The 27,532-nt window shown below is 39.7% G+C and overlaps 1 protein-coding gene across 6 annotated transcripts; it reads right to left on the bottom strand.

Annotated features, from left to right (window-relative positions):
- Positions 1 to 144: 144 nt before the first annotated feature.
- On the bottom strand, positions 145 to 26,690 carry sh3glb2a (SH3-domain GRB2-like endophilin B2a). 6 transcript variants are annotated; one of them, XM_017702829.2, is made up of 14 exons: positions 26,486 to 26,690; positions 25,206 to 25,347; positions 23,590 to 23,601; positions 17,718 to 17,846; positions 13,433 to 13,566; positions 12,670 to 12,762; positions 12,530 to 12,541; positions 9,379 to 9,441; positions 7,342 to 7,365; positions 5,811 to 5,900; positions 5,301 to 5,401; positions 5,162 to 5,176; positions 4,856 to 5,069; positions 145 to 2,905 (listed from the first exon to the last, which is right to left on the bottom strand). In XM_017702829.2, the coding sequence occupies exons 1-14, from the start codon at positions 26,600 to 26,602 to the stop codon at positions 2,798 to 2,800; spliced, it is 1,254 nt and encodes a 417-aa protein (XP_017558318.2). In that variant the 5' UTR covers positions 26,603 to 26,690; the 3' UTR covers positions 145 to 2,797. The 6 variants fall into 6 exon arrangements, with proteins under 6 accessions (XP_017558318.2, XP_017558321.2, XP_017558319.2 ...); XM_017702832.2 differs by lacking the exon at positions 5,162 to 5,176; XM_017702830.2 differs by lacking the exon at positions 12,530 to 12,541.
- Positions 26,691 to 27,532: the final 842 nt, after the last annotated feature.

The following is a 27,532-nucleotide window of genomic DNA, read 5'->3' as shown; positions in this document are numbered from 1 at the left end:
TTTACAGAGAACGGTCCGAAAAAGAGGAAATATCCAGTGAGTGGCAGATGTATGGACGAAAGTTGATGTGAGAGGTCAGAGGAGAATGGGCAGACTGGTTCCAGATGATAGAAAGGCAACAGGAACTCAAATAACCAACCAAGATCTCTGAGGAACGTTTCCAACACCTTGTTGAAAGTGTGCCACGAAGAATTAAGACCATTCTGAAGGCGAAAGGGGGTCCAACCTTTTACTAGTACCTCATAAAGTGGCTGGTGAGTGTATATATGAACATCTGAAAGCATGTTTCACAGCAATGGTTTAAAGCTACATTAAAAATGTCCCTTCTTGTTTGTCACTTCTGATTTTTGACTGTCTACATATACTCTTCTGTCGTTACCTGATCTGCATCCCCTGCCAGACTTGCACCACGTATGTGCACCACTGTCACTCGTGTGAACTGCATTAGGTTTTGCGATGTTGCCTGATCTGTATGCAGATAATCTTGGACTGTTTAATGCTGAAACCACTATATTAGCAGTCTCATTCTCCTTCCTAGGTTAACACTACGTAGTTTCTTTCTATGGCTGAAAAGATTCAGTTTAGAGCAAAGGAAGAAGTGAGGGATGTGAACAAAAACCTGCTTTAGCATGAGAGCATGTCTGTGACTGAATCACAAATATTACAAATATTATTCCCTGTATAGCGCACCACAGAGGTCATGAGGCTTCTACACCCAAATACTGCACTAAATGTTGGACTGGACGTTTTACAACTACGACTTAACATAAATGGCTTTCTATTTAGACATATACTGCACGTATGTGTGTTATAGAAGCAGTTATATAATAACCAATGTAATGTGTACTACATATGGAATATAAAGCCTTCCTATGATATTCAGGCTATATTTTGCCCAGCTTTGTGCATACTATTGTTATTGTAGCACCTATACAGGCTAAGAATGCTGTCTTACACAAAGCAAGACCACTCAGGTTGATACACACATCTTATAGCTCTGTGTTTTGTTACAGCTCAACTACAATTTTAAACTGCCATGCTTACACATTTGTGGCACAGGTCAGGTGCTGTCAGCTGGTGCCAATAAAAGCAATGCTCCCTGCGGGTCCATGACAATGGTGCACATGCATGGCGCAAATTAAGCAAGGGACGCAGATTGTGAGGCAAAATCTTATTAATGGTTTCCAGCACAACATGTGTGACTATCTCTCTCTCACAGCAATCCTGCTCATCATGAGTGGAAGCATTAATGGCCATCGTGGTCTAAAGCTGGATTAGTTTAACCAGAGAAGGTCCAGTATTATAATTATATATAATATTATTATATTATATAGAATTATAATTTGTGTGTAATTTGATTCAAACAGGATAAAAGATCTGCGAAATTTCTGCAAAGGACCACAAATGGGCCAGATTGAAATATCTACGTGCGGATGTTTACATCAGCTTTACACAACAGGCTCCACACTTCTGAACAATGACAACACATTCTGCAGCACACAGACTACTAGGCTAGTAAAGTGGGTTCATTCAACTTACCAAATGCCAATAAGGCAGAAAACTGCCTCGCGAGAGGTATTTTTGAGATCTTGTTTTCCATCGCCAGAATTTCAGGATTTCAGTCTCCTTGAATTTGAGGATTGAGGAATTGGGTGAATCAAGCTCCATTTAGCTGTAAGGCTTTACATTAAAAAAAACATTAAAAAAAACATAAAAAAAAATAAAATTTTGCCATTTTCTATTACCTGGTTTTGTCAATATATTACTGTGATGTTGATTCAAACAGGGCTACCATTACTGAGCTCTGCATTAAGTCATTTATTATTATTATTATTATTATTATTATTATTATTATTACTATTCGCACTGAATTTTAAAAAATCACAGATCTCATAAGTAATGCAGCACCTCCCCAGGTTAAACGAATCCAGCTTAAATAGGACTCATTTGTATGTTTAAAAGAATATGGCCCACCTTCATTTCCAAGCAATGAGACAAAATTCATGAGATATCTTAAGCAACCTAAAGTCGTGCCATTACTCAAGATCTGAAGAAAACTGATAAAATTTCAGAAAATTTGCTGGGACTGCCAATGTAAACAATGGTTGCACTGTGTTACAGAGAGCTTGCTACATTCTATGAGGGAATGTAAGGGCAGTAGATAAGACAGGTAGATGTTCCAGAGTGCTGAGTCACTAAAACAGCGCAAACAGACAAGCATTTAGACTTCAAAACTGACCTATGAGCACAAGGGTTTCTGTTTAGTGGAAGAAGTTAGAGTTGATTAAACTGTGAAAGAAGATAATGAAGGTATGATAAGTTAGAGATGGACTAATAGGTCCAGTGTATTCTAGCACAGAAATTCACTGGCAGGCATACATCTACATCAAGGTCTGGAGACTTGAAATTCAAGCATTCGGAGTGACATAATTGTTGGCTTCTATATTTTGGCTGTTAGTTGCAATGCTGAAATCTATCAGAGATAACCCATTAGTGCACAAGTCAGCTTTTTTGGTCTGAATGGTTTTGCAAAAGTGTGTTTGGTAGGAAAAGCCCTGAATGGCTTGTGATGTCACTGTATCGTGATCACGGCATAAAATGCTTTAACCTAGTTCCAGAACTGTGTAAATGCTGCTGCTGAGAGTCAGTAAATTAAGCTTGGCATCAAAACAGATCAAACCCTCAACAAAAAAGTTCTTAGTCAAAAGTATGAAATTGAGTCCATGTCTGGATCTATTCTGAACTATGTTAGTGCATGTAATTGTATATAGATGTATTTGCATCCTTTATAGGTTCTTTAGCTCAACAGCTCCAGGTATGTGACAGGCACCTTCCCTTTCTGGTTTCCTCGTTCTCCAATCAGCCAATCAGAGTCCATGCCTGGCACAGTGTACACTGTAATGAGCTGGATAAATCAAAACAAAGAAAAAAGGACAAATTATAAGAAGTTAAACTTTTGGAGAATCTTGACATGTTGATTTATTGAATATGCATCATGACATGGGGAACTTTCAGAGCTTTCTAGGCCTTCTCTGATTTCTGAGAACAGTCAACCATGCTTTGATTTCCAATCAGCGGGACCAGTTTTGTGAGGGAAAAGGTCACTCTGGAAATCTTACATACATCACTGACAGTAGCCTAACCAAGTTCTTAGAAATGGACAACAGCAACACAGAAGGCAAAATATATGATAATGTCTGTTACAAGCTTTAAATATCCATGTGTAATCTAAAATGGGCAAAAACTGTTGCGCCCAAGCTTTAGGTTAGTGCTAACGTAACTAGACTGCCTATTTTGTCTCAACTGGACTGCACTGGAACCATCACCACTGCTGAGTCGGCAAGTAAGTTTGACATGGGGGTGTTCTCAGAAGAATGAAAATAAAACCCATTTAAAAGAGTGGCTTTTAAGCTTTGGTTTGATAGGTTTGTACGGGTTAATGTTGCTCTAGTTTCTTTTTTTCAGCTATTTGTTTCAGAAATCTTTTTAATCTTTTCCATCAAATTCATTACTAACTTCTAAATTCTGACATACACTCACTGGCCACTTTATCAATTCAATTGCTTGTTAACACAAATAGCTAATCAGCCTGGCTGCAACTCAATGCATGTAGGCATGTAGAGGTGGTCAAGACAACTTGCTGAAGTGCAGACCGAGCATCAGAATGGGGAAGAAAGGGGATTTAAGTGACTTTGAACGTGGCGTGGTTGTTGGTGCCAGACGGGCTGGTCTGAGTATTTCAGAAACTGCTGATCTGCTGGGATTTTCACACACAACCATCTCTAGGGTTTACAGAGAACGGTCCGAAAAAGAGGAAATATCCAGTGAGCGGTCAGTTGTGTGGATGAAAATGCCTTGTTGATGTGAGAGGTCAGAGGAGAATGGGCAGACTGGTTCCAGATGATAGAAAGGCAACAGGAACTCAAATAACCAACCAAAATCTCTGAGGAACGTTTCCAACACCTTGTTGAAAGTCTGCCACGAAGAATTAAGGCAGTTCTTAAGGAAAAAGGGGGTCCAACCTTTTACTAGCATAAAGTGTACCTAATAAAGTGGCCGGTGAGTGTATATTAGCATGAACTAAAAAGGGGAATTTAAAGGTAATTTCTGTTTGCATAATAAATCATGTTTTCAGATGAAATCCTATGTGTACTACAACATTTCTTTTTGTGCAACTGAACTTTTTAGCCTTATAGCACCAGCACTAGCACTAGCAAGTAAGCATAAGGCCCAGTACACTCTCAGAAATAAGGGTATGAAACTGTCACGGGGCAGTACCGCTCTTGTCACTGGGGTGGTACCTTTAGTCAGGGAAGATAATTGTACCATAATCTGCTGAAATGATATTTTCTAAGTTGTATTGACTTCATACATTCCATCTCATCTCAAGGCTTTTTATTGTATTGTTCCTTTTTAAAACATTAGGTTCTGAAAATACTTACTCTTCACCTGGAAAAATGTACTTAAGGTACACAATTGGACCTGAAAACCATTGCTGTACCTTTGTGGGTACATTTACATTGTTTGTACCCTTATGAATGAAAATTGTACCTGCACAGAACCTTCTAACAGTATGGAAGTAGCTTTTCTCCTTGTTTTTCACTGATATTTATGTCCCTAATTGAACCTAGCTTTAGTGGACATGGCTCAACACTGATGAAATATATGACATCAGCACAATTATTACCAATTGTAAGTACACTGAAAGACCAACCTGTGCTGATGTCATACATTTTATTCATATGGAACTGAAGTGCACCATTTTTTTCAGTGTAGCAAATTACATTTTAAAAATGTGCAAATTTTCTATGCTTTATTGTATTCAGTATTTACTCAATTTGAAAACTACCCTCACCTCATCTGCCAATAGCGAGAGTTCACTGGTGTCGGCAGCGTCATAGTCGTACAGGACTTTAGCTTTGCGCGTGCCGCTGGCAGGCGGCTGCACCTCCTCAATCTGAAGGGGCTCCGTCTCTGGGCTTAACGAGTTTATGGGCAAAGTAGAAGAGGGGTCAGCAGAGGGACTCCTGACAGATCTAGGGTTCACCACGAATGAATTTGGATACCTTCTGGAAGACAGAAAGACAAAACAATGTTATAGATCAGATATGATCCCCACTGAGCACACTTACAAGATTAAACATTCTCAAGGTGTACTCACACATCTCCATTAGCACTGTGAGCACAAGGGAAAAGTAAGAAAGTCAAAAAATTACTCACAAATAGGTTTTTAGAAACAGCACATCCATCTCTAGTTCTCTAACGTCTTGATTTGAGAGTAAAACCTGTTGAATTCCCACCTGGACAGTTCTTTCTGTAGTTCCTGCATGAAGTGGTGACACTGGCTGTAATAAGTGGCCTGGGCTTCCACAAACTCATGCAGGCATCGCAAGTGATTTACCTAAGTAGACAAACAGTGGAAAGTTACCACTGTGTTTACTGTGCAATGTGGAAAATACGGTCCCAGTAGTCTGCCTTTCTGAAAATGTGATGTCTGTCTGGTTAACAGTACTGTGTAAGATTCTTTTAGAAAAAAAAAACAGGCCAATCAAAACAAACTATGTCAGGTGTGCAAGGTATTCTGGTAGCACAGAGTAGAACACTGCAAAGTAATACTATCTTTCCATGCACAATGATGAACAAGTTCATAAGCACAGAATCATGGAAACCCAAACATTCTAACGGTTGACCAGGTGGCCAAAAGACATAGAGGTTTACAGGTTCACCGTTCGGCCTAGCCCTGGCTCTAGCTTCACCTGTTATGGGTGTATCATGAGGATGGAAGAATGCAGGATATAAACATGACTCACATGTGTGCTACTTATGCCCTCCAGCAGCAGCCTTGTGACCTCAGCTTGTCGGTCAAATTCTGTCTGAGCCACCCTCAACTCCTGCTCTGCCTGCCGAGAAAAACACAAACAGAAACAGAAAATGAACACAGCTGTGATTAAAACACACACAGAGGTGCAGAATAGGAGGGCGATCAAGAGATACTTGCTGAAGACAGACTTAACATATGTCAATTTATTTAAGTCATATAGAACGCAGTACGTCTGCTGGAACAGCAGTTTCAGATTGACTCTGCAGTTTTCTAGGACCACCTAGGACTATTAAAATTGACCAGGTTAGGACCAGAAAGGTCACAACTGTTGAAATTTATTGCAGTTACCTCAAATAATTGTTAATGGTGATTAATAATTGTGATAGTGTAACGTTGTGGAACGATGATGAGGCGGACGCACACGCTGAGAGAAGCGAGATTTATTGGGGGCAAATCCATATTCAGGGTCAAGACAGTCCAGGGTCAAAGAGACAACATGGGGAAACGGAGGGACAGACATAACGCAAAAGAACACAGGATCAAACAATAAAAACAAAACACTTGGAACAATACAATACACTTCAAACAGCACAAACACTTCAAACAATACAAAGACCAGCACTAGACTAGGGAAAACACAGGGCTCAAATACAAACAGGGATCACAAGGTTCACAAGACACAGGGGGAAAACAGGTGGGAACAATCAAGGGCGTAGTCAAGAAACAAGGGGGCAGAACCGGGAGGAAACAAAACAAAGAAGCACATGGAAGACTGGGAGGGGCCAATTGTGACAGACAGTCAGGATCTGTGGTCATCATTTTAAACATTTAGCACCTATAGTAAAATGTTTGTACGCCTCTGGTCAAATGACGTTTTGCTTTTTTTCTAAAAAAAACATCTTAACACATAATTACTGTCTATTTGCTGAATTTAACACATTGGGGAAAAACATAAAATGTGCAACTGTGAAATACAAATTAGCAGAAAACTTTCATATTTAAATAGGTTCTCTGTAGAGGATGTGTAAATGTTTTTCACCTAAAATAAAAGCAAATCATGTGTTTTGACACTGTAATTAGTATTGAAAGTATTTTCAACAGCTGTTACCTTTCACAACCATATGTTTACATCACAACAAACAGAATGTGAAATGGATGCATTTGAACAGTTTGACTAATGCAATATATACATGTAAATAAAAGTGAGACAATGTATTTACTAAGAAAAAAACAACAAAAACAACCAAAGCTCTATCTTATGGCTGGTGCTCCACCTTTAGAGAGCAGTGTGATGTTTGTTTATTTGAGCTTAAGCTGTTTTTTTTTTCATCTATAAGCATTTAATAATATATATCAGTAATACAGCTAACAGGTCAATTTTGGCCACTTTAGACTTATTCTTTACAACAAATCTGCTAATTTCTATATTTTTATGGAAATTTCATGTACGCTAAAATGTCACGATTGTGACAGTGCTACTGTATTAACAGCACTGTGAAATAAAATGTTCTGATACTTACTTTCTCCACCTCCTCGCTCCAGAGCTGATCAGCAAACATGGAAAAGAAAAACACAAAGATCAATGTTATCACTGCAGGATCTGACATTCAAACATAAAGGCGTTGACAACAGCTCTGTTTAAGCACACACTGCCTCATCCCGATTAAGAAAGTGAAGCCACTGGTTAGTGGAGTAAATGTCAGAGTGCAAAAGGATGACACGATCTCTGATACCACAAATGTCAGAGGAAGATTATGACCAACATCAGAGCTGAACCACCCAGAAGCCTACAAACCTATTTGTATAATAACATTTGTTCAACTTCTATTTGAATGTACTGGAAAAAAATAAAACATAAAATATAAAATGTGCTATAACTTTTGCACAGGTCACATTTTATGCTTCAATTTGTTTCAAAAATTTAAAACTTAGCAAAGGTTAGGGAACCAGCCCTGTGACCAGAAGGTCGGTAGTTCGATCCCCGAGCCACCGGTATGTGGCTGAAGTGCCTTTGAGCAAGGCACCTAACCCCCAACTGCTCCCCGGGTGCGGCAGACAGGGCTGCCCACCGAACCAGGCAAGTGTGCTCAATGCCCCCTAGTGTGTGCATTCACTAGTGTGTATGTAGTGTTTCACTGCATGGATGGGTTAAATTCGGAGGTGAAATTTCCCCGTTGTGGAACTGATAAATGGTCACTTAACTGTGACTGACTGACTGACACTTCACTTCTGTTCTCAGCAGACCATACTAAAAACAGAATTGAAACAGATTAAAAAACAGAATCACATCTCGAAGCATTTTAATTCCTGTGGGGTAGTGGAGTTGGAGTAGTTTGATCAGGGCAGACTACTTTTAGATGAAATACTGAATTATTGAATTACATGAACTAAGTAGATATTTTTAAAGATTAGTAGTTTCACGTAAAGATTTATCTGACCTGTTTTTGTATCAGTCGACACACAAAATTCAACACTGTTATCAGTATTAAAAAGGAAAACGTGGTATCCAAACTTTGCAAACCTACATCTAGGGTATGTTGAAAAGCCATTTATCAATTTTTTAAACACCTGTCACTTCACAAAAGGTACACATGATATTTTATACTGTACCAAGGGGATCTGACAGTATCCACAAGTTTTTGAATTCTATGACTGGATATTTAGAACTTACTTTGTATGAAGAGTGAACTGTGTTACTGAATCTTTATCCTCTGTGTGCTTAGACCACTAGATGGGGCAGATGAGTAAACAAGACTGCTGCTCTAATCAGGGGTCACTTGTTTTTAATTTGAAAGCATTTAATGGTGTGCTGTAGTGCTGTCTTTTATGTCTGGTGAAGGCCTTGCATGTGGGCTGAAAGAGTGTTATTTTTTACCTAAATAAAATTAATCTTTCACTGTGTGTAGAGTGAGTGGTGAATCGTTTTACTTTTTTTATTAGGATATAAAAACTTTTACATACATCATTTGACTCAATTTCTTGCCCCCTAAATACCACACAGGCCTAAAATTAATGTCAAATTAGTACATGGTATATTCCTATAGCCACCAAATAAGTGTGCTGCTCCCTCGGCCTAAACCAGACCTGTCATGGGACTAAGCATGAAGAACTGATACAAGCACTAAATACTGTGCATCACAGCCTGAATGAATCATCACCTCCAATCTGTTCAGTGCTATGGAAGAAAATCTTATTTGCCTGCGAAATCTCTCCATTTACTGTAAAAACCTAACCATAAATTTAAAAAACCACAGCATGACAGATGCAAAGCTGTTCAGGTACTGCAGTGTATGCAGTGTGGAAAAAATAAAAGCTGTACTGCCATTGAAAAACACACGCTAGTTGACAAACCCTGTTATCACCGACTGTTTTAATGTAGGTGGTTCAGATTTTAAAAAGCACTGTGTGGTTTTAAAATAACACACCATCAGGTTCAAGGCCAAAATATACATAAAACACTGGACTACCTTTCTGACCTCCTTTTCTGAAACCGATCTCTGTAATAAGTATTATTGTACAGAGCATGTGTGAGAGGGCAGTGTGAGTTAGTCACTCACGGCTGAGGCGCTGGCAGACAGCACATAATTACGTGGTCTGGTCTCCTGGAAGTCTGGCACCGCCTAGAACCAGAGAGGAACACAGCTTTGTAAAAAAAGGCAAAAGGCAACAAGGCAAGACAATCAAGCAAGTTATCTGAAACACATGCCCATTAGAAACAATTATCCTCGTGATCATCCAAGGAATGCTTTGCCATTTAGAGTATCTACAATTTAACCTTTTGAGATGTTGAATATTAACCCTTAGAAGTTCAGTTATAACTTTTGTTTTGCTATAGCCTATTCAAATCATCTGTGGGCACTGTCTATAGTAAGATAAGCTCCATTTAAGGCAGTTCCATTATGACTGGCTATTCATATGTTCAACGAACATCTGTGCAGCAGGCTTCATCAGTCTGACAGAAAACACTACAACTACATTTACATGTACGTCAAAGGATCGATATTAGTCTAAGACTTACAGTCTAACTAGGCTACAGTAACTGGCCAAAACCGTCTTTATATGCTGTAGCATTAATATTACCCTTCACTGGAACTAAACTATGAAAACAGCCCCAGACCATTATCCCTCCTCCACCAAACTGTACTGTTGGTACTATGCATTCTCCAGGCATCTGCAAAACCCAGGTTTATTGATCTATGTGCTGGATAGTGAAGTACAAATCATCATTCCCCCCAACACATGACAGCACGCTCCAGCTGACGCTTGCCATTGGACATAATGATCTGAGTTACATGCTACACGCTTCAGCAGTCAGAGGCTCCACTCTGTAAGTTTGCGTGGCCTGGACTTTACATGGTCTGCACTTAAACACTTCCATTTCGCAATAATAGCACATACAGTTGACCAGGGCAGACTTAATAAGGCAATAAATTACACACATACTGACTTGTGGCAAAGGTGGCATCCTATGATAGACCACATACATTTGGCCACATAGCATGTGATCATCCAAACAGAACATTTACGCTATCATGGCACTACAAAGGTCTTAGTTGACCTAAGCTATATGTGACATAAACAACAGCCTGTGGCTGGTCATGCTTTGTGTCAGTCAAACATCCTTTCTTTTCAAAGTCCCTTCAGGGTTCTAGGCCATGTTGAGTGACAAAACACATCAGACTCACTGGTGATAAGCAGAAGTTTGGTTTGCAAGACTAATTTAACCGTAAGTCTGTAAATACATATTTATTTTTGCAGTAAATTACGCAATAAATTACATAAATGCCAACAGACTGAGGGGTCTTTGGTTAACAACTGTTTTTACCTGAATATCAAGATATGACAAATGGCAATGCCGAGAAACAACAGTGCCTTTTCATCAACTTCACATCATAATAAAGTATCTCCTTATAAACACCTATTTAGTATACAATAAAAGTTTTGAATTTCGGCTCAGTGAGCCACGAGTGAGAAATAATTAACAGTAAAATACACCAGTCAGTGGGGGATAACTGCAATTTCTAAGGATTAATACAAGATGTGCATTAATATTTCAGTGAATCTTCAGGTATGAAGCTAAGTATGCAAGCCTTTAAGACTGAGTGTAAGAACATTTGGATGATAATCTTGACTGTAAAGTATGCATTCACATAAGAATATGTGAATGTGAAATGCCATGCATCAGTGAACGATGCCTCAAAAAGCTCAGAGATCAGAGTGTCATTTAAGATGGATGTAATTCCCTTATCGTAAAGTAATTCATGGCTTAATGGAACTGAAATTAAACTTTAAGACAAGCTGACTTTTCTCACATCTGACCTTTAAACTTTCTGAGCCAAAAATAAATAAATAAATCAAAATGAACCCATGTAAACATGCTCCCTGCAGGCTCTCTTCAATATTTCATGTAATTCACATTAAACAGTACGGAAACCCTCAGGTCTTTTTAGGCCTCCAGAGGAAAAAAAATGTAGAATTTTTTTTAATTCTTTCTTTAATCTGATCATAATCCTTGTAGTTTTACAACTCTGCAAGTATTTTAGTGGCACTCTTATTTCCATTACACTCCATATATCCTCCATATACACTCACCGGCCACTTTATTAGGTACACCTCTTCAGTTGCTCTATATATATATATATATATATATATATATATATACATAAACATGAATTTATCGCAGTGGTTTATAGGTAGATATAGCCAAGCAAGATCTTCCATACATTGAGCCTACAGGACACTAGATTAGACACAAGCATGATTACATACTGAGAAGGTAATTAAACAGTCACTTTTTGATGTACAGGTGGGATCAATGTTGGGACAAAAATGCCACTATACACCTCCTGAAAATCCAAAATACATCAATGACTGCAAATACAAGCTGGATTTTGACCAAGTTTTAGTCCCAAGTAAAAAATGAAAACTAGCAGTAGCTCTATGCCAGAGTCACTGTAAAACTGCAACACACAAACCAAAGTGTATGTTAGTGTTACAAGCTTCAAATAAAACTACAGTGTCTTTTACAGGCTTTAAATAGAAATGTACTAAATTGAACTAAAAGATTCATGTACACCAGATAAGCTTAGAGCTAACGTCATATTAAACGACCTATTCTGTGCTAGAAGAAATTATCGTGGAGTTGTGGAGGCTTTTTTTAACCTAGTTAAAAAAACCTGGCCTAGCTCTAATACCACAGGGTGGCAATGATATACACAGTACACTGCGTAGTCTACAATCTCACACAAGTATGAGTAAATACTCATTGGTTATTGCACCACTGAGTTCATCTCAACAATCGTCAGCTTTAGTCACGTAGTCACTCAGACTGCTCTGCTGATTTAATTGATGTGCAGCTCCTGGCCACTGGAGACATACAAGTGGGATAATTAGACTGAGTTTGTCTTAGCAACCATTTACCTGGCATCTGTGTTAAGACAACCTTGTGGCTGAAGCACAAACACTGCAGCCTGAGATCACAGTTAAATGCCTACAAAAAACTGTAGACTTAAATCAATCATTCTGTGTATTTCACTGAAATCGAATTATTCTCACACAGAAAATGGAAAATCCAACTGCCTATTGAATTCCCATAAAAAAGCAAGGAGGATGCATGGAAAATCAACATGACAGAATAGGATTGGGCACTAAAATGAAAAAAAGAGAGAGAGATGCTGACTCAAAAGGAAAATTCACCCCAATACTCACTTCTCCCTCACACTGCAAAGGTTGGAACAAAGACAGAAGGTTAGAGCAGAATTAATAGTGGTCAGTGGAACAGAGAGAGAAAAGAGCAGGCTGAAGAACTGAGAGAAGAAGCAAAGCACAGGAAAGACAAAGGAGCTTACAGCTGCTTTAGCCTCTGCTGCTTTGGCCTTCTTTAGCCTGGCTTTACAGGCGTCTAAATCCAGCCGCCGGTTCTCTAGGAGCCGCCTCTCTTTCTGTGAGGAGAAGACGAGAGAGCGTGAGAGAGAGAGAGACAGAGAGAGAGAGAGAGAGAGAGAGAGAGAGAGCGTGAGAGAGAGAGAGACAGAGAGAGAGAGAGAGAGAGAGAGAGAGAGAGAGAGAGAGAGAGAGAGAGAGAGAGAGAGAGAGAGAGAGGGAGAGAGAGAGAGATAGAGCACACACAACAATGATAACATTGTTTACTTGCTACTTACCCAAGGCTCACACTTTGCATGCTAAACAAAGTCACTAATATGAAACACAGGCTCCTCACATACTTCATATTTCCAAATTGTTGACATTTTTGGCAAGACAGAGCGCCACAGTACTCTACTCTACTGGGCCACATTCCATATATATGCATAATATATTCATATCGCAGTACTAGACAGTAGTTCACTACATTTTATGGCCATTATATCATTATCATATCATGATCATTTATATGTAGTTCCTATTTATCACCTGAATTTAACATATTGAGAAAAAAAAAAAAAGAAAAACGTGGCCTGTGCAAAAGTTATTGCACATTGTATCATTGCATCATTTAAATATGTTGAATTCAGCAAAAAAGTAGAAACTGTATACAAAAAAAAAAAAACTGCAAAAACGCCACTGTTCAAAATCAAAACGTACAAAACCAGGTAAGAAGACCCCCAGGCTTACTGTTATGGTCCTCCAGTCCCCCTCCAGAAAGTTCCGCAGCGGTGTGAGGAAGCTAATGGACGATGTCTGCAGAAACTCTCGTTCTGCTCCTCCCAATCTCCTCTGGCAATCACCCACCTGAATCAAGGTACTTCCTACAGAGATAAGACAAGGAATTAAAACCAGCACATCTTTAATTGATAAACACTCGTTCAGCCTTTACGCTGTGAACTGATGTTTTCCACCAGATCTAGACGTATTAAACTCTGACGGTACTTTTGTAGTATTGTGAGTGACAGTTGATGCTAATTACAGTTGCAGTCTGTGCAAGCCTTCACCCTCCAGCTTGCTAGAAAGCACTGTGTGATGTCTAAAATGGAGAGGTGAAGCTCATCTCAACTCTAAACATTAAACAATGGCCAGTGTGCTGTGAGTATAAACTATAATACGGAAAAAAAATGTGACCAAAATTTTGATTTAGGATCACCTGACTAGCCTATAACACCTATAACACCCAGTTTACACCTAGGTTACCTGTTACAAGCTTCTACTCTCCATGTTTAAACTGTAATATATGAATATGCACTGACTTTCTTGTCACACATTCTGACCTCATGAACCGCCACATCCTGCACGATGAAAAAAAACATAAAAAAGCAAATTGACCAGTCAGGTAGCCATAAACCTGACCTGAATCTGATTCAAAATCACCTGCAAACTGGGCTTAAATCCAATTATTTACCTATTTTCTTGATAGACTGCCAATAGAATACAGTATTAGTGGACTTCATCTTTTCCTGGCCTCCAATTTTTAAAGTGCCTGACAACTGAACTGTCTTTCAGGACGCTGAGTTTATGTAAACACAGCACTATGCATGACTGTCTAACAGTATAATGCCCAAAAGTTTGATCACTTACACAACCTTGGCTACAAGTGGAGACACAGTTATAGTCTCATATCCACATCTTCACATTCTGAAGAGCTATCTGTGAGGCACACCAAAACATGGACTATATTTCCATTGACAGACACTAGAGACCAAAATAAAAGCAGCCACTCAGCCACAAATCATTAATGAGCCATTTACTACTGCTAAGTGCACTTCAGCTTGAGAGAACAGACAAACTAAATCAGCTCTGTAGACTGTTTTCTCTTTGTCTGTCATCACTTAGGTTATTTTGAATATGATAATACAATTATCCTTAAGTGTGACGTTTCCAGTTGATATGATGACAAACAGCAATGCATTGGTATTTTCTTGATAATTCTCATTAGAGCAACGAAAGGCAATGTTGTCATGCAGGATTATGTATACAGTGAAACAGAAACCTCTGTCCTATTTTGTTTTCTACTACATGTCAAGCAAATACGTTCTAGAATTTAATGCTTAAACCAGTTATAAGGGATAGTTCATCATCCTTAAATGATTGCATATATAATAACAGCACTTTTTGTCATGCATGTAATATGCGCCAAAGTAACTACTAAGTAATAACAAGGTAATAATCAAGTAATAACAAAAGTCAGTCTACTCTAAGCAGCTGGAACAGCTTTTTTAGCATATGTGAAACCAATGTTTAAAACATTTAAAACAAATTGTTAAATAAAAGACACCTGTGTCATTATGAATAACATCACAGGTGTGACTTGGTCACAAGCACAAGCTGAAGTATAAATATCAACACAGCCTATAACAGGCGAAAATGTACTGATCAGTTCAGAATGATGACTTTTGACTTTCTAAAAAGTAACTGATGACTGTCTAAACAGTGCTGCCAGAGGCCTGGCTGGATAATGCTGGCAAGTGCTGGGATGCAGAACTGAATTGGCATGTGACCTCTGAATAAAGCACTATTGATCCATCAGGCAACAGAGAGAAAGAGCAGGCAATGAGAGCCACTGCTCTGGCTGCATTCTGACTGCCTGGAGCAAAGAACAGAGCAACACAGGCACACCAATCAATCTGATCACACTCACAAAATTCTACACGCTCTGTTTCGTCTGTGTGTAGAAACACTGGACCTTACAGAAGCGCACAGCTGTATCAGTGACAGTCAGTGTGGTCCTCACCATTGGTCCTTATCGTTTTTGTCCTCAATTAATTTCTAATCTGTAGGTACTTAGGTACAGTATTCATTTTTCATGCTTCCATGTACATATTAATCAGAATGGAAACAGTAAATGAGCTGCTCCAGGCAGACAGAAAGCACTGATTATCTTTGTTCAACCACCAAACATCATATCCGCATTATAAAGATCAGCTGGACACAAGGACTGCACAATTTATTGTTTGCGAGCTGCAAAATAGTCATTTTGCAAAGGTGGACAATACACAAATGAGTTGCTGACCATTGGTGAAACTATGTTTTCAGTAAACATTCTATTTGATTTTCAATAGTTTATGGGTTAAACTAAACAGACTGTTTTGGCTCTTACAGCCCTGTAAAACCTCTACAATTTATATTTCACTTTGGAAAAACAACAGAAAATTCTGGGCATAGGTGTGTACAGAGCATAAGCTCCTCCCCCTCCATTTACTTTAAGTGATACTTTTTTAATCCCACAAACAGGGAAATTCCACCTCTGCATTTAACCCATCCGGGAAGTGAAACAGCACATACACTAGTGAGCGCACACACACACTCACACACACACACACAGACACACAGACTAGGGGGCAATGAGCACACTTGCCTGGAGCGGTGGGCAGCCCTATCCACAACGCCCGGGGAGCAATTGGGGGTTAGGTGTCTTGCTCAAGGACACCTCAGTCATGGACTGTCGGCACTGGGGATCAAACTGGCAACCTTCCGGTTACAGGGCCAGTTCCCTAACCTCCAGCCCACGACCGCCCACGACGGCTAGTTTAGATCATTGACAGTGATTTCCATAACAGACAGAGGCATGTCTGCGAAAATGTTTTCACTTTTCAGTTGTTCAATACTTTATTGAAATTGGTACCAATACACTCAAATCTGATCTTAAAATAAGACATTTTTTATTCTGTTATTCATCAATTTTTTCCATATCTGTATGATCAAAATTAACATGTGGTAGTAGTGTGTGTAAATTTAAATAAAAAGCAACCAATTATCTTATTGATACAATCCACCAACAATAAGATGCACTCATTTTTCATGGACACTGGTATAGACAAGTGCTGCAACTGTTCCACGTTCCAATTAAAACATTTTATGCTGTGTTTTGTTTTATACTCCTGACACCACCCAAAAATAATAAATAATACAGTGTTTGCTATGCTATTATAGGAAAACGACGACATTACACAATCATAACATTCTACTGTTCTTCGAAAAACAAAGACATTCTGGGAATTTCACACTTTATCCAGTTATTGTAATTTTGACACTATAAAGTTTAGTCAGCAGGCAAAGCAGTACAACCTCAAACTGTGCCAACAAGCACAGCCATTGGCTCATGAATAGCTGAGCTCATGAATGCTGTTGTTTTATTGGTTCCCTTATTGAACCGCTCATTCACTCAAATTTCTGCCTGTTTTCACCCTGTACAAAAGTTCTTACATCATTAAAGGCATTTTTTTATACAACTTTCATGAATAAGGGCCAGTATGTAGCACTATAACTGCATTTGATGCACACAAGATGTATCGCCAGCCAGAAAACTTATTTAAGTAAAAATTGGTTATGAAGTTATGCATACAGTCAGATTTTTAAACTTTGAGTAAATAAAAAAATCCAATCATTTGTAATGTGAGGGAATCTTGCTTACTTCTTCTTCTTCTTCTTTCGGCTGCTCCCTTTAGGGGTCGCCACAGTGGATCATCTGCCTCCATCTTGCCCTATCCACTGCCTCCTCTCCTTTTACACCAACCATCTCCATGTCCACCTTCACTACATCCATAAAACTTCTCTGAGGTCTACCTCTTCTCCTTCTACCCGGCTGCTCCATCTCCAACATTCTTTGCCCAATATATCCACTATTCCTCCTCAACACATGTCCAAACCATCTCAACCTGGCCTCTCTGGCTTTATCTCCAAACTGCTCTACCTTCACTTCATCCTTGTCACTCCCAACGAAAATCTCAGCATAGGGAATCTTGCTTACTAAATTTGCAAAAGTAAGAAAACATTGACTAAAAAAAGAAAACAAAATAGTAATGAAACAAAGCAAAAAGCATCAAAAACCTAAAAAACATCACTCAAGACCCTTGAATGACTGCATTCTGCATACCACTACATGTGATGAAACGATTCAGAAAAACAGTTCTAGTGTCTGCATGTGACTCTCATTAGCCTCGTTTTAGCTCAGTTAGGCGACTCTTACCATAAGGCGTTCCTGGTCCAAACTCTTTGGCCGCCTCAAGCATATACTGCCCCAGGATTTCTCCATTGGTGGCTCGATATGGGACTTTTCGATCAAGTTTTTCATAAAGGAATTCCTCAATTCTGGCACCTAGTAGACAAACAAAGTTAAAACCCATTAGAGACAAGGAAGGAGCCATAACTTTAAATATACAGACATACCTTAAAAATTCAACTACAGACATTTTTTAAAAATCCTCTTCTTTCGACACAGAGCTGCTTCAAGTACTTCATGTGCTCTTAAATTAACTCTGCTGCTACAAAGGTACCATGTACATACATTTGTGATACTACAGTTTGTTTTACATTTATGGCGTTCGGTTAACGCTCTTATCCAGAGCGACTTACAATTTGACCATTTTATACAGGAAGACGAAGGCAGCGTTAGGAGTCTTGCCCAAGGACTCTTATTGGTATAGTGTAGGATGTTTACCCAGGTGGGGGATTGAACCCCAGTCTACAGTGTAGAAGGCAGAGGTGTTACCCACTACACTATCCCAACCATGTAAGTATGTTCAGACATTACTGTAGTTACTGAAACTAAAAGTCAAAAACATACACTCACTGGCCACTTTATTAGGTACAGCATGCTAGTAAAAGGTTGGACCCCCTTTTGCCTTCAGAACTCTGCCTTAATTCTTCGTGGCACACTTTCAACAAGGTGTTGGAAACGTTCCTCAGAGATTTTGGTTGGTTATTTGAGCTGCTGTTGCCTTTCTATCATCTGGAACCAGTCTGCCCATTCTCCTCTGACCGCTCACATCAACAAGGCATTTTTGTCCACACAACTGACCGCTCACTGGATATTTCCTCTTTTTCGGACCGTTCTCTGTAAACCCTAGAGATGGTTGTGTGTGAAAATCCCAGTAGATCAGCAGTTTCTGAAATACTCAGACCAGCCCGTCTGGCACCAACAACCATGCCACGTTCAAAGTCACTTAAATCCCCTTTCTTCCCCGTTCTGATGCTCGGTCTGCACTTCAGCAAGTTGTCTTGACCACCTCTACATGCATAAATGCATTGAGTTGTGGCCGTGTGATTGGCTGATTAGCTATTTGTGTTAAGCAATTGAACAGCAATTGTACCTAATAAAGTGGCCGGTGAGTGTATAGTGTAATTGGCAGAATGATACATTTTGAAATAGGCTCATTATTCAGTCATTTGGGGCAGTAGTGGGCTGGAGGTTAGGGAACCAGCCTTGTAACGGAAAGACTGCCAGTTTGATCCCCAGTGCCAACAGTACGTGACTGAAGTGCCCTTAAGCAAGGCACCTAACCCCCAATTGCTCCTTGGGTGCCATGGATAGGGCTGCCCACTGCTCTGGGCAAGTGTGCTCACTGCCCCCTGGTGTGTGTATGTATTCACAAGTGTGTGTGTGTATGTGGGTGTTTCACTGCACAGTTGGGTTAAATGCAGAGGAATGCAGAATTCTAGAATCCTCAACAACTACACAGTCAGAAAAAAATATTCTGTTCATGTACATTTTGGTTTTGGAGACTTGCTTTCAGTTTTCCAAGAAATAAGAGATATTTTTCTACAGTTTTAGAAGCTGGTTGAATTTTCTATTTCTCATGATCCAATTAATCCCAAACACATTCAAAGGTTCTGAGTTGTGAGGGTCAGTCCACTGATCTGAGAACATCAGTAGCTTCTTTGTTTGCATTTCTTTTTATGCATTTTTTCTCAGTATGCTTCTTGACAGCTACACATCCTTTCAGACTCAGTAGACGGATAGACCAAAAAATCCAATAGATTTTTTCAGATCTGAAGCGAGAGTGGAGCTTGACTTTCTCCTCTCTCTCAAAGATCAAAGCTTTGAGTACTGTTTATCTAATGGACAGTTTCAGTGGTATGCCAGGTCTTGCGTGGTTGTCAGGAGTCCCATTTTCTCTATATCCTTTATTAATTTTCCCAAACTCCAGTTTTGGAAATGCCTTCCTTCATTGTGCAGATGGTTTATATACTACCTAATCTCCTTAAAACCTCTCCTGAAAAATAAGGAAAGAAAATAACAAAATAGAACCATACTCCTTGTGCACTATACAACAGTATATTTGAGATTTGTGGAGTAATTCTGTACTTCCTCAGTTAAGTAGAAAATCACTTAATGCCAGACAAATAATTATTTGAAATCATCTGCTTGAGATTAATAGGTTAACAAGTTCCCTCAATATACTGTAGTAACCAATCTCTCATTTAAAACTTATGTCTTACGCATTTTTATCTCAAACCAGTACAAAACTATAGTCCTTTGAAAAGTATTTGATTTCCTCCATTTTTGAATATTCATCACATGTAAACCTTACTTTCATGTCTTTAAACCAAATTAAAGATAAGATAAAGGCAACCTGTGTAAGCATAAAATACACTTTTTAAACAATCATTTCATTTACTGAAGGAGCAAAAGTTATCCAACACCCACTGGCCCTGTGTAAAAAATTAATTGTCCCCTTTGGTTAAGCAATCAACCAATTAACCAGATGTAGCTGATGATCAATTCGATTGGGATCAATTAACTTACACACACGGCTTGATTACTGGCAGGCCTGTTGTATGTGAAGTAGGCTAAAGGGTAGCACACTAAGCCGTGACTGAAAGAAAATCTGTAAGAGAAAGAAACCCAATGAAAAATATCGGTCTAGAAAGGATTACAAGCTATTCCTAATGTTCAGGACTCACAGCGAACCACAGTGAGAGCCACTATCTCCAAATGAAGAAAAGCCGGCACAGTGGTGAACCTTCCCAGAAGTGTCTGGCCTACTAAAATTCCTCTGAAAACACGACGACGGCTCATCCAGGAAGTCACATAACAAGCCAAATGAAACGACAAGCCTTACTCGCCTCAGATAAGGTCAGCATTCATTATTCCACCCTTAGAAGAGATCCATGGCAGAGCTGGAAGGAGAAAACACCTAACGACTAACAAAGTGGAACATAAATGCTGGCCTCACATTTGTCAAAAAGTTAGTTGATGACCTCCAAGCCTTTTGGATGAATATTCTTCAGGCTACTGAGTTGAACGTTTTTGGAAGACTGGGATCCTGTTACGTCTGGCATACAGCTAAGACAGCATTCAACAACAATAACATGACACCAACAGTGCAGCATGGTGGTGGTAGTATGATGATGAGGGGATATGACCTGCCATAATGGAGGCAAACCATGAATTCCACTCTCCATCATAAAATCCTGCAGAAAAGTGCCCAGTCATAAATCTGTGATCTAAAGCTAACTGGGTGTTGCAGCAAGACATCGATCTGAAGCATGAGCAAGACAAAGTGGTAGAACCTTAAAAAGGCAGTTCATGTTCGAAAGCCCTCCAAGGTGGCTGAATAAAAGCAATTCTGCAAAAGAGAATTCCTCCACAACAATGTGAAAGGCAGATCTCCAGGAACCTGGAGGCAGTTTGGTTGGAGCTATTGCTGCTAAAGGTCGCACAACTAGTTATTAAGTTAAGGGAGAATTTTGTTTTGTGCAGGTGATATAGGTGTTGCAAACTTTTTCACTTCAGTAAATGATCGTTTAAAAACAATGTTTTGTTTTTTCTCATTTTCTCAACTGTCATATTTTATATTCTGAATGAAGATCTGAAACCATTAAGTAAGTGTAACAAATATGCAAAAATAGAGGAAATCAGGAGGGGGAACTACTCTTTCACACAACTGTATGTGAACCTCTTCTGGCATCATGATGTTGCTAACTCTAAGGTGCAGACTGATTCAATCACAACATAAAAAGCATAAGGCCAAGCTCTCCATGGCCTGGCCCTGAGCAAATTAAGCTAAATAACTACAAACACAAAATTATCATCCAAACTGATAAATCAAATCTAAATGTCCAGATCCAAACATTTGGACTCAGATCAGGCAATGACATTCTGAGTGATGATATCATGCTAAAACATGTCATTCATACACACACACACACACACACACACACACACTTTGTATATATATATATATATATATATATATATATATATATATATACACACAAAGATATACTACAGTTTTAGCATATCGCTGTTGTCGGGAGAAAACCTCGTATCTCCAAAATGGTAAGTTTACAGGAGAAGGAAAAAACCTACTGTAGTTTTAATGGAAGTCAATGGAACCAGGCGTCTTTCCAAGTCATTTTGGGCCGTTTCTTTTGGTCCATTCATCACGAAATTTACACACAATGTAAAGAACAACAGGTCGTTTGAAATTATGTCAAAAGCTGAAAAATGACAAAAACGGAGATACGAGATTTTCTTCCGATGGCAGCGACGGCAGCGATATGCAAAAGTATTCAGTAACAAGACCAGATCGGCCCAATCAGGTCCAGTGAACCAGTCTAACATGACTGTCCAAAACATGTATCTCTTTCACTTTTAATGCAAGTTAATGTAAAGAAGTTTTATTCAGAATGATTTTGGATCATTTCTGTTGGTCTGTTCATCACAGAGTTTTCACACAATGCTAGGATAGGCTCCATGTTTAAATGTTGAAGAAAAATTTTTTGGACAGCGACAACACACTAGCGCTTTGATTAACTGTGCTTTTCACATCTAACCGCACCAGTAAATCCAGCCCGAAGATGGAACAATGTGTCCCAACAAAGTGAGTGTGAATCAGAAGATTGCAGAGTGTAGCACGGAGCGACGAATTCCAGATGCTTGCGGAATGAAGATAACGAGGTTTAATGATAAACTGGTCAACCAAATCCACACAGGGGCAAAACACCAAGAGTAAACAGAGTCCTAGCAGGGGGTCAAAACCAATATCCAAAAACAGCAACGGTACAAAAACGGACATAGTCAAATACAGAAACACAGAGGGTCATAAACGTGGTCAATCCAATAAACTTACACGAGAGACCACTTAGTAATGTCAGTGAAACAAAACCTCGGAAAGACTGAGTCTAAAGCCCGGCCTTTAGTACTCTCAGCTATTACGATTCTCAGGTGAAGATAGTTAAAAGTCAGGTGACTGCGAGCGCTGATAGGAGCGCATGTTGACATCCGAGGTCACCTGATCTCCCAGCGTATTCTGGGAGATGAAGTCCGAGTCCGATTGCGGACTCACATGCGAGACACAGAGTCTGATGCTGAGCTTTCATTCTGAAAAAAGCAACAATTCCATTTCAATAATATGGACTAGGCCTGTCACTATTGATTGTATTAGTAATCAAGTAATCTGCTCACTACTTTGATGAGTTTTCAGAGTAGATTGGTTCAACGGACAATAGAAGACCATGCAAAGTCTTTTTAAAGGCTCCAGAATAGTTTACAGATAAACATAAATTAGGAAACAAATTCATTATAAATATATGCTGCATTTAATTGGCTACAAATATACAATGCCTATAAATGGCTGCTGTTATTACTGTAAAAGAGAGCAGTACTAAATGGATTCTGAGAATTAAAGATATGCCTTTTCATCATGCAAACTGAAAAGGTACATTTTAATCAATAACTGTTTAAACCAAGTTTAACTGATTAATTGTGACAGCGCTTATATGGACTTATGACATGATCAGACAGACAATGCTGAGAGGAATGCTGTAGAGACAACACGATGCGACAACTGAGTGCTTGGGTGAAATGAATGCATATAATCCTGATAAGGAGTTCCAACAGCAAGATATGACATTTGAAAGTTCACTAGCCCTCAGACAGACACATGGTGCAGGGCTCTAATTCACTCCACTGATGTTTTTGATGAAAACCACTCAGGACCTCATAACAAAGTACTACTGGGCCACTGAATGTAGCATGTCATCCTCAGGACAGCATGGATGAAGAGACAGCCCACAGTTTAGTTGGGGCTCTGTTAAAAAGGGGGTATACTTACCAGTGTGGTCAACTGTGGCATGGGAAGGGTTAGAAAGTAAGAAGTTACAAAAATGTCACTGCCCCTCTCACACATCCAATTACAGACACAAAATAGAGATGAGGGGTGCAACCTAACACATTTTGATTTTAGTTCAATCATTTCCAAAGAAATGTAAGCAAGATACACTAGTTGTTTTATTTTTTCAGCTAAATTGGCCCCCATAGCGTTCACTGTAAAAGACTTAGGGGCTAGACATAAAATTCACGAGAATTAACACAATTAAAACCTATAAATATGCATCAAAATTCATCTGACTAGTGAAAGGTTCAGCACAAATAATAAGAACATCAAATAATGATAAAACTGAAATGTACTTGTGATATCTATAGAAATTGTTGATGAATGTGTAAATAAAAAGGGCAGGGCCCACCAGCAGGCCCGAAGTTTTATTAAACTCTTCTTTTCTAACCTCAACTCTTCTATAGCTCAGCTGGTTTGCACTGAAGTCCCTGTAGTTACCAGACAATAAGCCTTAATAGGTAATAAGCCAGTGATTGTAAGAGGTTAAAAATGATCTATTTTGGTGGATTAACACTATGTTAAAACTAACCCCACCACGTGGAGGCTATATGTTAGACTGGCTAGCTCTCACTGTGAGTTAGTTACATGCCTTAAACTTGCACTATATTACAGCCAAATAGAAAGTATTTAAAATATTTACAGTATATATCTGATGACATCTACACCAGATACACAACTCAGTACTTAGAAAGACTTTAAATGCCCTTTATTGTGAATATAATATAAAATAAATATTAAATATAAATATTTGTCCAGTTGCAGTGCACTTTCTCAGATGATGTTGCTACGAGTATACCATAAGATGATCAACAGAACAGATTAACCCCTTAAAATCCCAGGGTTATCACATACTAAGGCTCATTATTCAGTAATTTGGGGCAGTCGTGGGCTGGAGGTTAGGGAAACGGCCCTGTGGCCGGAAGGTCACCGGTTTTATCCCCAGTGCCGACAGTCCATGACTGAGGTGTCCTTGAGCAAGACACCTAACCCCCAGTTGCTCCCCAGGCACCGTGGATAGGGCTGCCCACCACTCTGGGCAAGTGTGCTCACTGCCCCCTAGTGTGTGTGCTCACTAGTGTGTATGTGGTGTTTCACTTCACGGATGGGTTAAATGTGGAGGTGAAATTTCCCCATTTGTGGGATTAAAAAAGTGTCTCTTAAATACAGGGACTTCAATGCAAACTGATTGAGCTATTCTTAGGTTACAGAATTGTGTAATAAAACTCAGGCCTTTTAAGGGGTTCACTACATAAAAAGTCTGTGCTACATTTTACCCTGCGTTTTTAGGTTGCACCCCATGTACCTCTACTCTTATGAAAAGGGAACAATCACTTTATTTTGAAAACTATAAACCTGGCATCCAAAGTACGACATGACAGTAGGACTGCCTGCAGTGTAAGACAGCAGCTTCCTCTGCTATGTAGAAGTTTACTTCTGGATCCCACATGTAAACTCCCAAAGACAAAACTAAAGCTGGGAGCTGAATCCTATACACACTTTTGACTGCACACATTGATCAAAACCAAATGCACAGTAAGAGCAAAGTTACTTACTTGGGTTTGGCTGTAGCAGAACTTCTGTCTGTCTGTAGATTTTCTCAGTCCAGTTTTTGGTGCAATCAGCTCGAGCAAGTAAACCCTCAAAATGAGCATCCAACTCGGTCTTCTCTGCCTGTCCCAGTTTCTCCTCCGTATACTAGAGAGAAGACATACAGAGTCAGGTTATACAACACTTTCACTTTCACAGCAAACATGACAACCAACATTAGCATGTCAGCTCTAAAATCCCTGCTAAAGAGGTTATGGGCGAATTGATACAGAAGTATTGATACTTCAAATCTGCATGTTTTTGAGAATTGATCATAACGCAATAACACAGATACTACACAGTAAATGGTTTTAACCTGCTTACTTCGCTTTTGGTTTTCGACTGATCCCTGTGCACAATTAACTATGAAAAGATATATATTGTTGTGATCGTTGATCTGTATACTACAAATGTATATATTCTGATATATGCCAGGATGAATATTTCAGAATGTATCATTCTGTCAATTACAGTATACACTCCCCCAGCCACTTTATTAGGTACAGTTCAGTTGCTTGTTAACACAAATAGCTAATCAGCCAATCACACGGCCGCAACTCAATGCATTTAGGCATGTAGAGGTGGTCAAGACAACTTGCTGAAGTGCAGACCGAGCATCAGAATGGGGAAGAAAGGGGATTTAAGGGGCTTTGAACGTGGCGTGGTTGTTGGTGCCAGACGGGCTGGTCTGAGTATTTCAGAAACATGACCAAAAATGACCAAGGTGGCTTTCACAAGTGTCGATATCAGTACCGCTAGCTTTGGCAATACTTGACCCAAATCTGAGAATGAAATCAGCAGAATTGCCCATCCCCAAATAAAGTGGCCGCCTGTGCAGATTCTGCGTCCATCAGTATGAAGTTATTATAACCTCTGGCACCGCTGCTCTCGTGATGCAGCACGAGTTACAGACGGAACATGTTGACATCCTCTAACATCGAGGTGACGTTTCCATGATCTCGTCATAACCGTAGGAAGACATGGCCACGATTAACCTACGAAGCACTAATTCGATGCACAACAAAGCGCAGGGAGTTCACTGATGATTTAACGGCATAGCAGCATCGTTATCACGTCGAGGTAACGCAGCAGTCTTCATGAGAGCAACCTCAGAAGAGAAGCGTCCGTTTCTGAGAGATCAAACCGGGCAGCGGTGTTTGTGGAGAGCCAGCGAGCTCCAACTGCTGCATGCAGCCCGCGACGGACGGAAGACCGAGGAGCAGCAGAACGGGCACAGCGACGTTACCTGCACGGCCCGAGAGAAGAACACTCCGGCATCAGAGGCCAGCTTCTTCACGCTAAAATCCATCGTGTCCGCGAATAAACATAAACGAAGCTTCACAAGTTCCTCAGAGGCCAGCATGAAACAGCAGGCAGAGCCCTCAGACGGTTCCGTATCTGTGTACGGAGTGACTCTAACTGTGTCATCGGTGCTCTCGAGAATCTGCTAGTCTGTCTGATTTAAAGGAGAACGGCACTGTTTTGAGTTCTACAGTCGGCTGGCCACAACCCCTCACACTGACCAGCCAGCACATCTCTAGACGTGTAAACACCGCCTGCTTCACCGAGCGGCTGAATGGTACAAATAATTACACTATACACTCGCCGGCCACTTTATTAGGTTGTTCAATTGCTTGTTAACACAAATAGCTAATCAGCCAATCACACGGCCGCAACTCAGTGCATTTAGGCATGTAGAGGTGGTCAAGACAACTTGCTGAAGTGCAGACCGAGCATCAGAACGGGGAAGAAAGGGGATTTAAGTGACTTTGAACGTGGCGTGGTTGTTGGTGCCAGACGGGCTGGTCTGAGTATTTCAGAAACTGCTGATCTACTGGGATTTTCACACACAACCATCTCTAGAGTTTACAGAGAACGGTCCGAAAAAGAGGAAATATCCAGTGAGGCAGTTGTGTGGGCGAAAATGCCTTGTTGATGTGAGAGGTCAGAGGAGAATGGGCAGACTGGTTCCAGATGATAGAAAGACAACAGGAACTGAAATAACCTACCAAATTATCTGAGGAACGTTTCCAACACCTTGTTGAAAGTGTGCCACAAAGAATTAAGCAACTTTTACTGCCTAATAAAGTGGCCAGTGAGTGTATTGAACTGCAGTTGAACATCTTAACACATGCCAACTTAAGTTTGTTATGATGAATGTTTCCAACACCTTGTTGAAAGTGTGCCATGATGAATTAAGGCAGTTCTGAAGGCAAAAGGGGGTCCAACCTTTTACTAGCAAAGTGTACCTAATAAAGTGGCTGGTGAGTGTATATAAATGATGCTTGTCCCA

The sequence above is a fragment of the Pygocentrus nattereri genome, chromosome 28, assembly GCF_015220715.1.
Source record: "Pygocentrus nattereri isolate fPygNat1 chromosome 28, fPygNat1.pri, whole genome shotgun sequence".
Taxonomy (NCBI): domain Eukaryota; kingdom Metazoa; phylum Chordata; class Actinopteri; order Characiformes; family Serrasalmidae; genus Pygocentrus; species Pygocentrus nattereri.
This window is presented reverse-complemented; position numbering and strand designations above follow the sequence as displayed.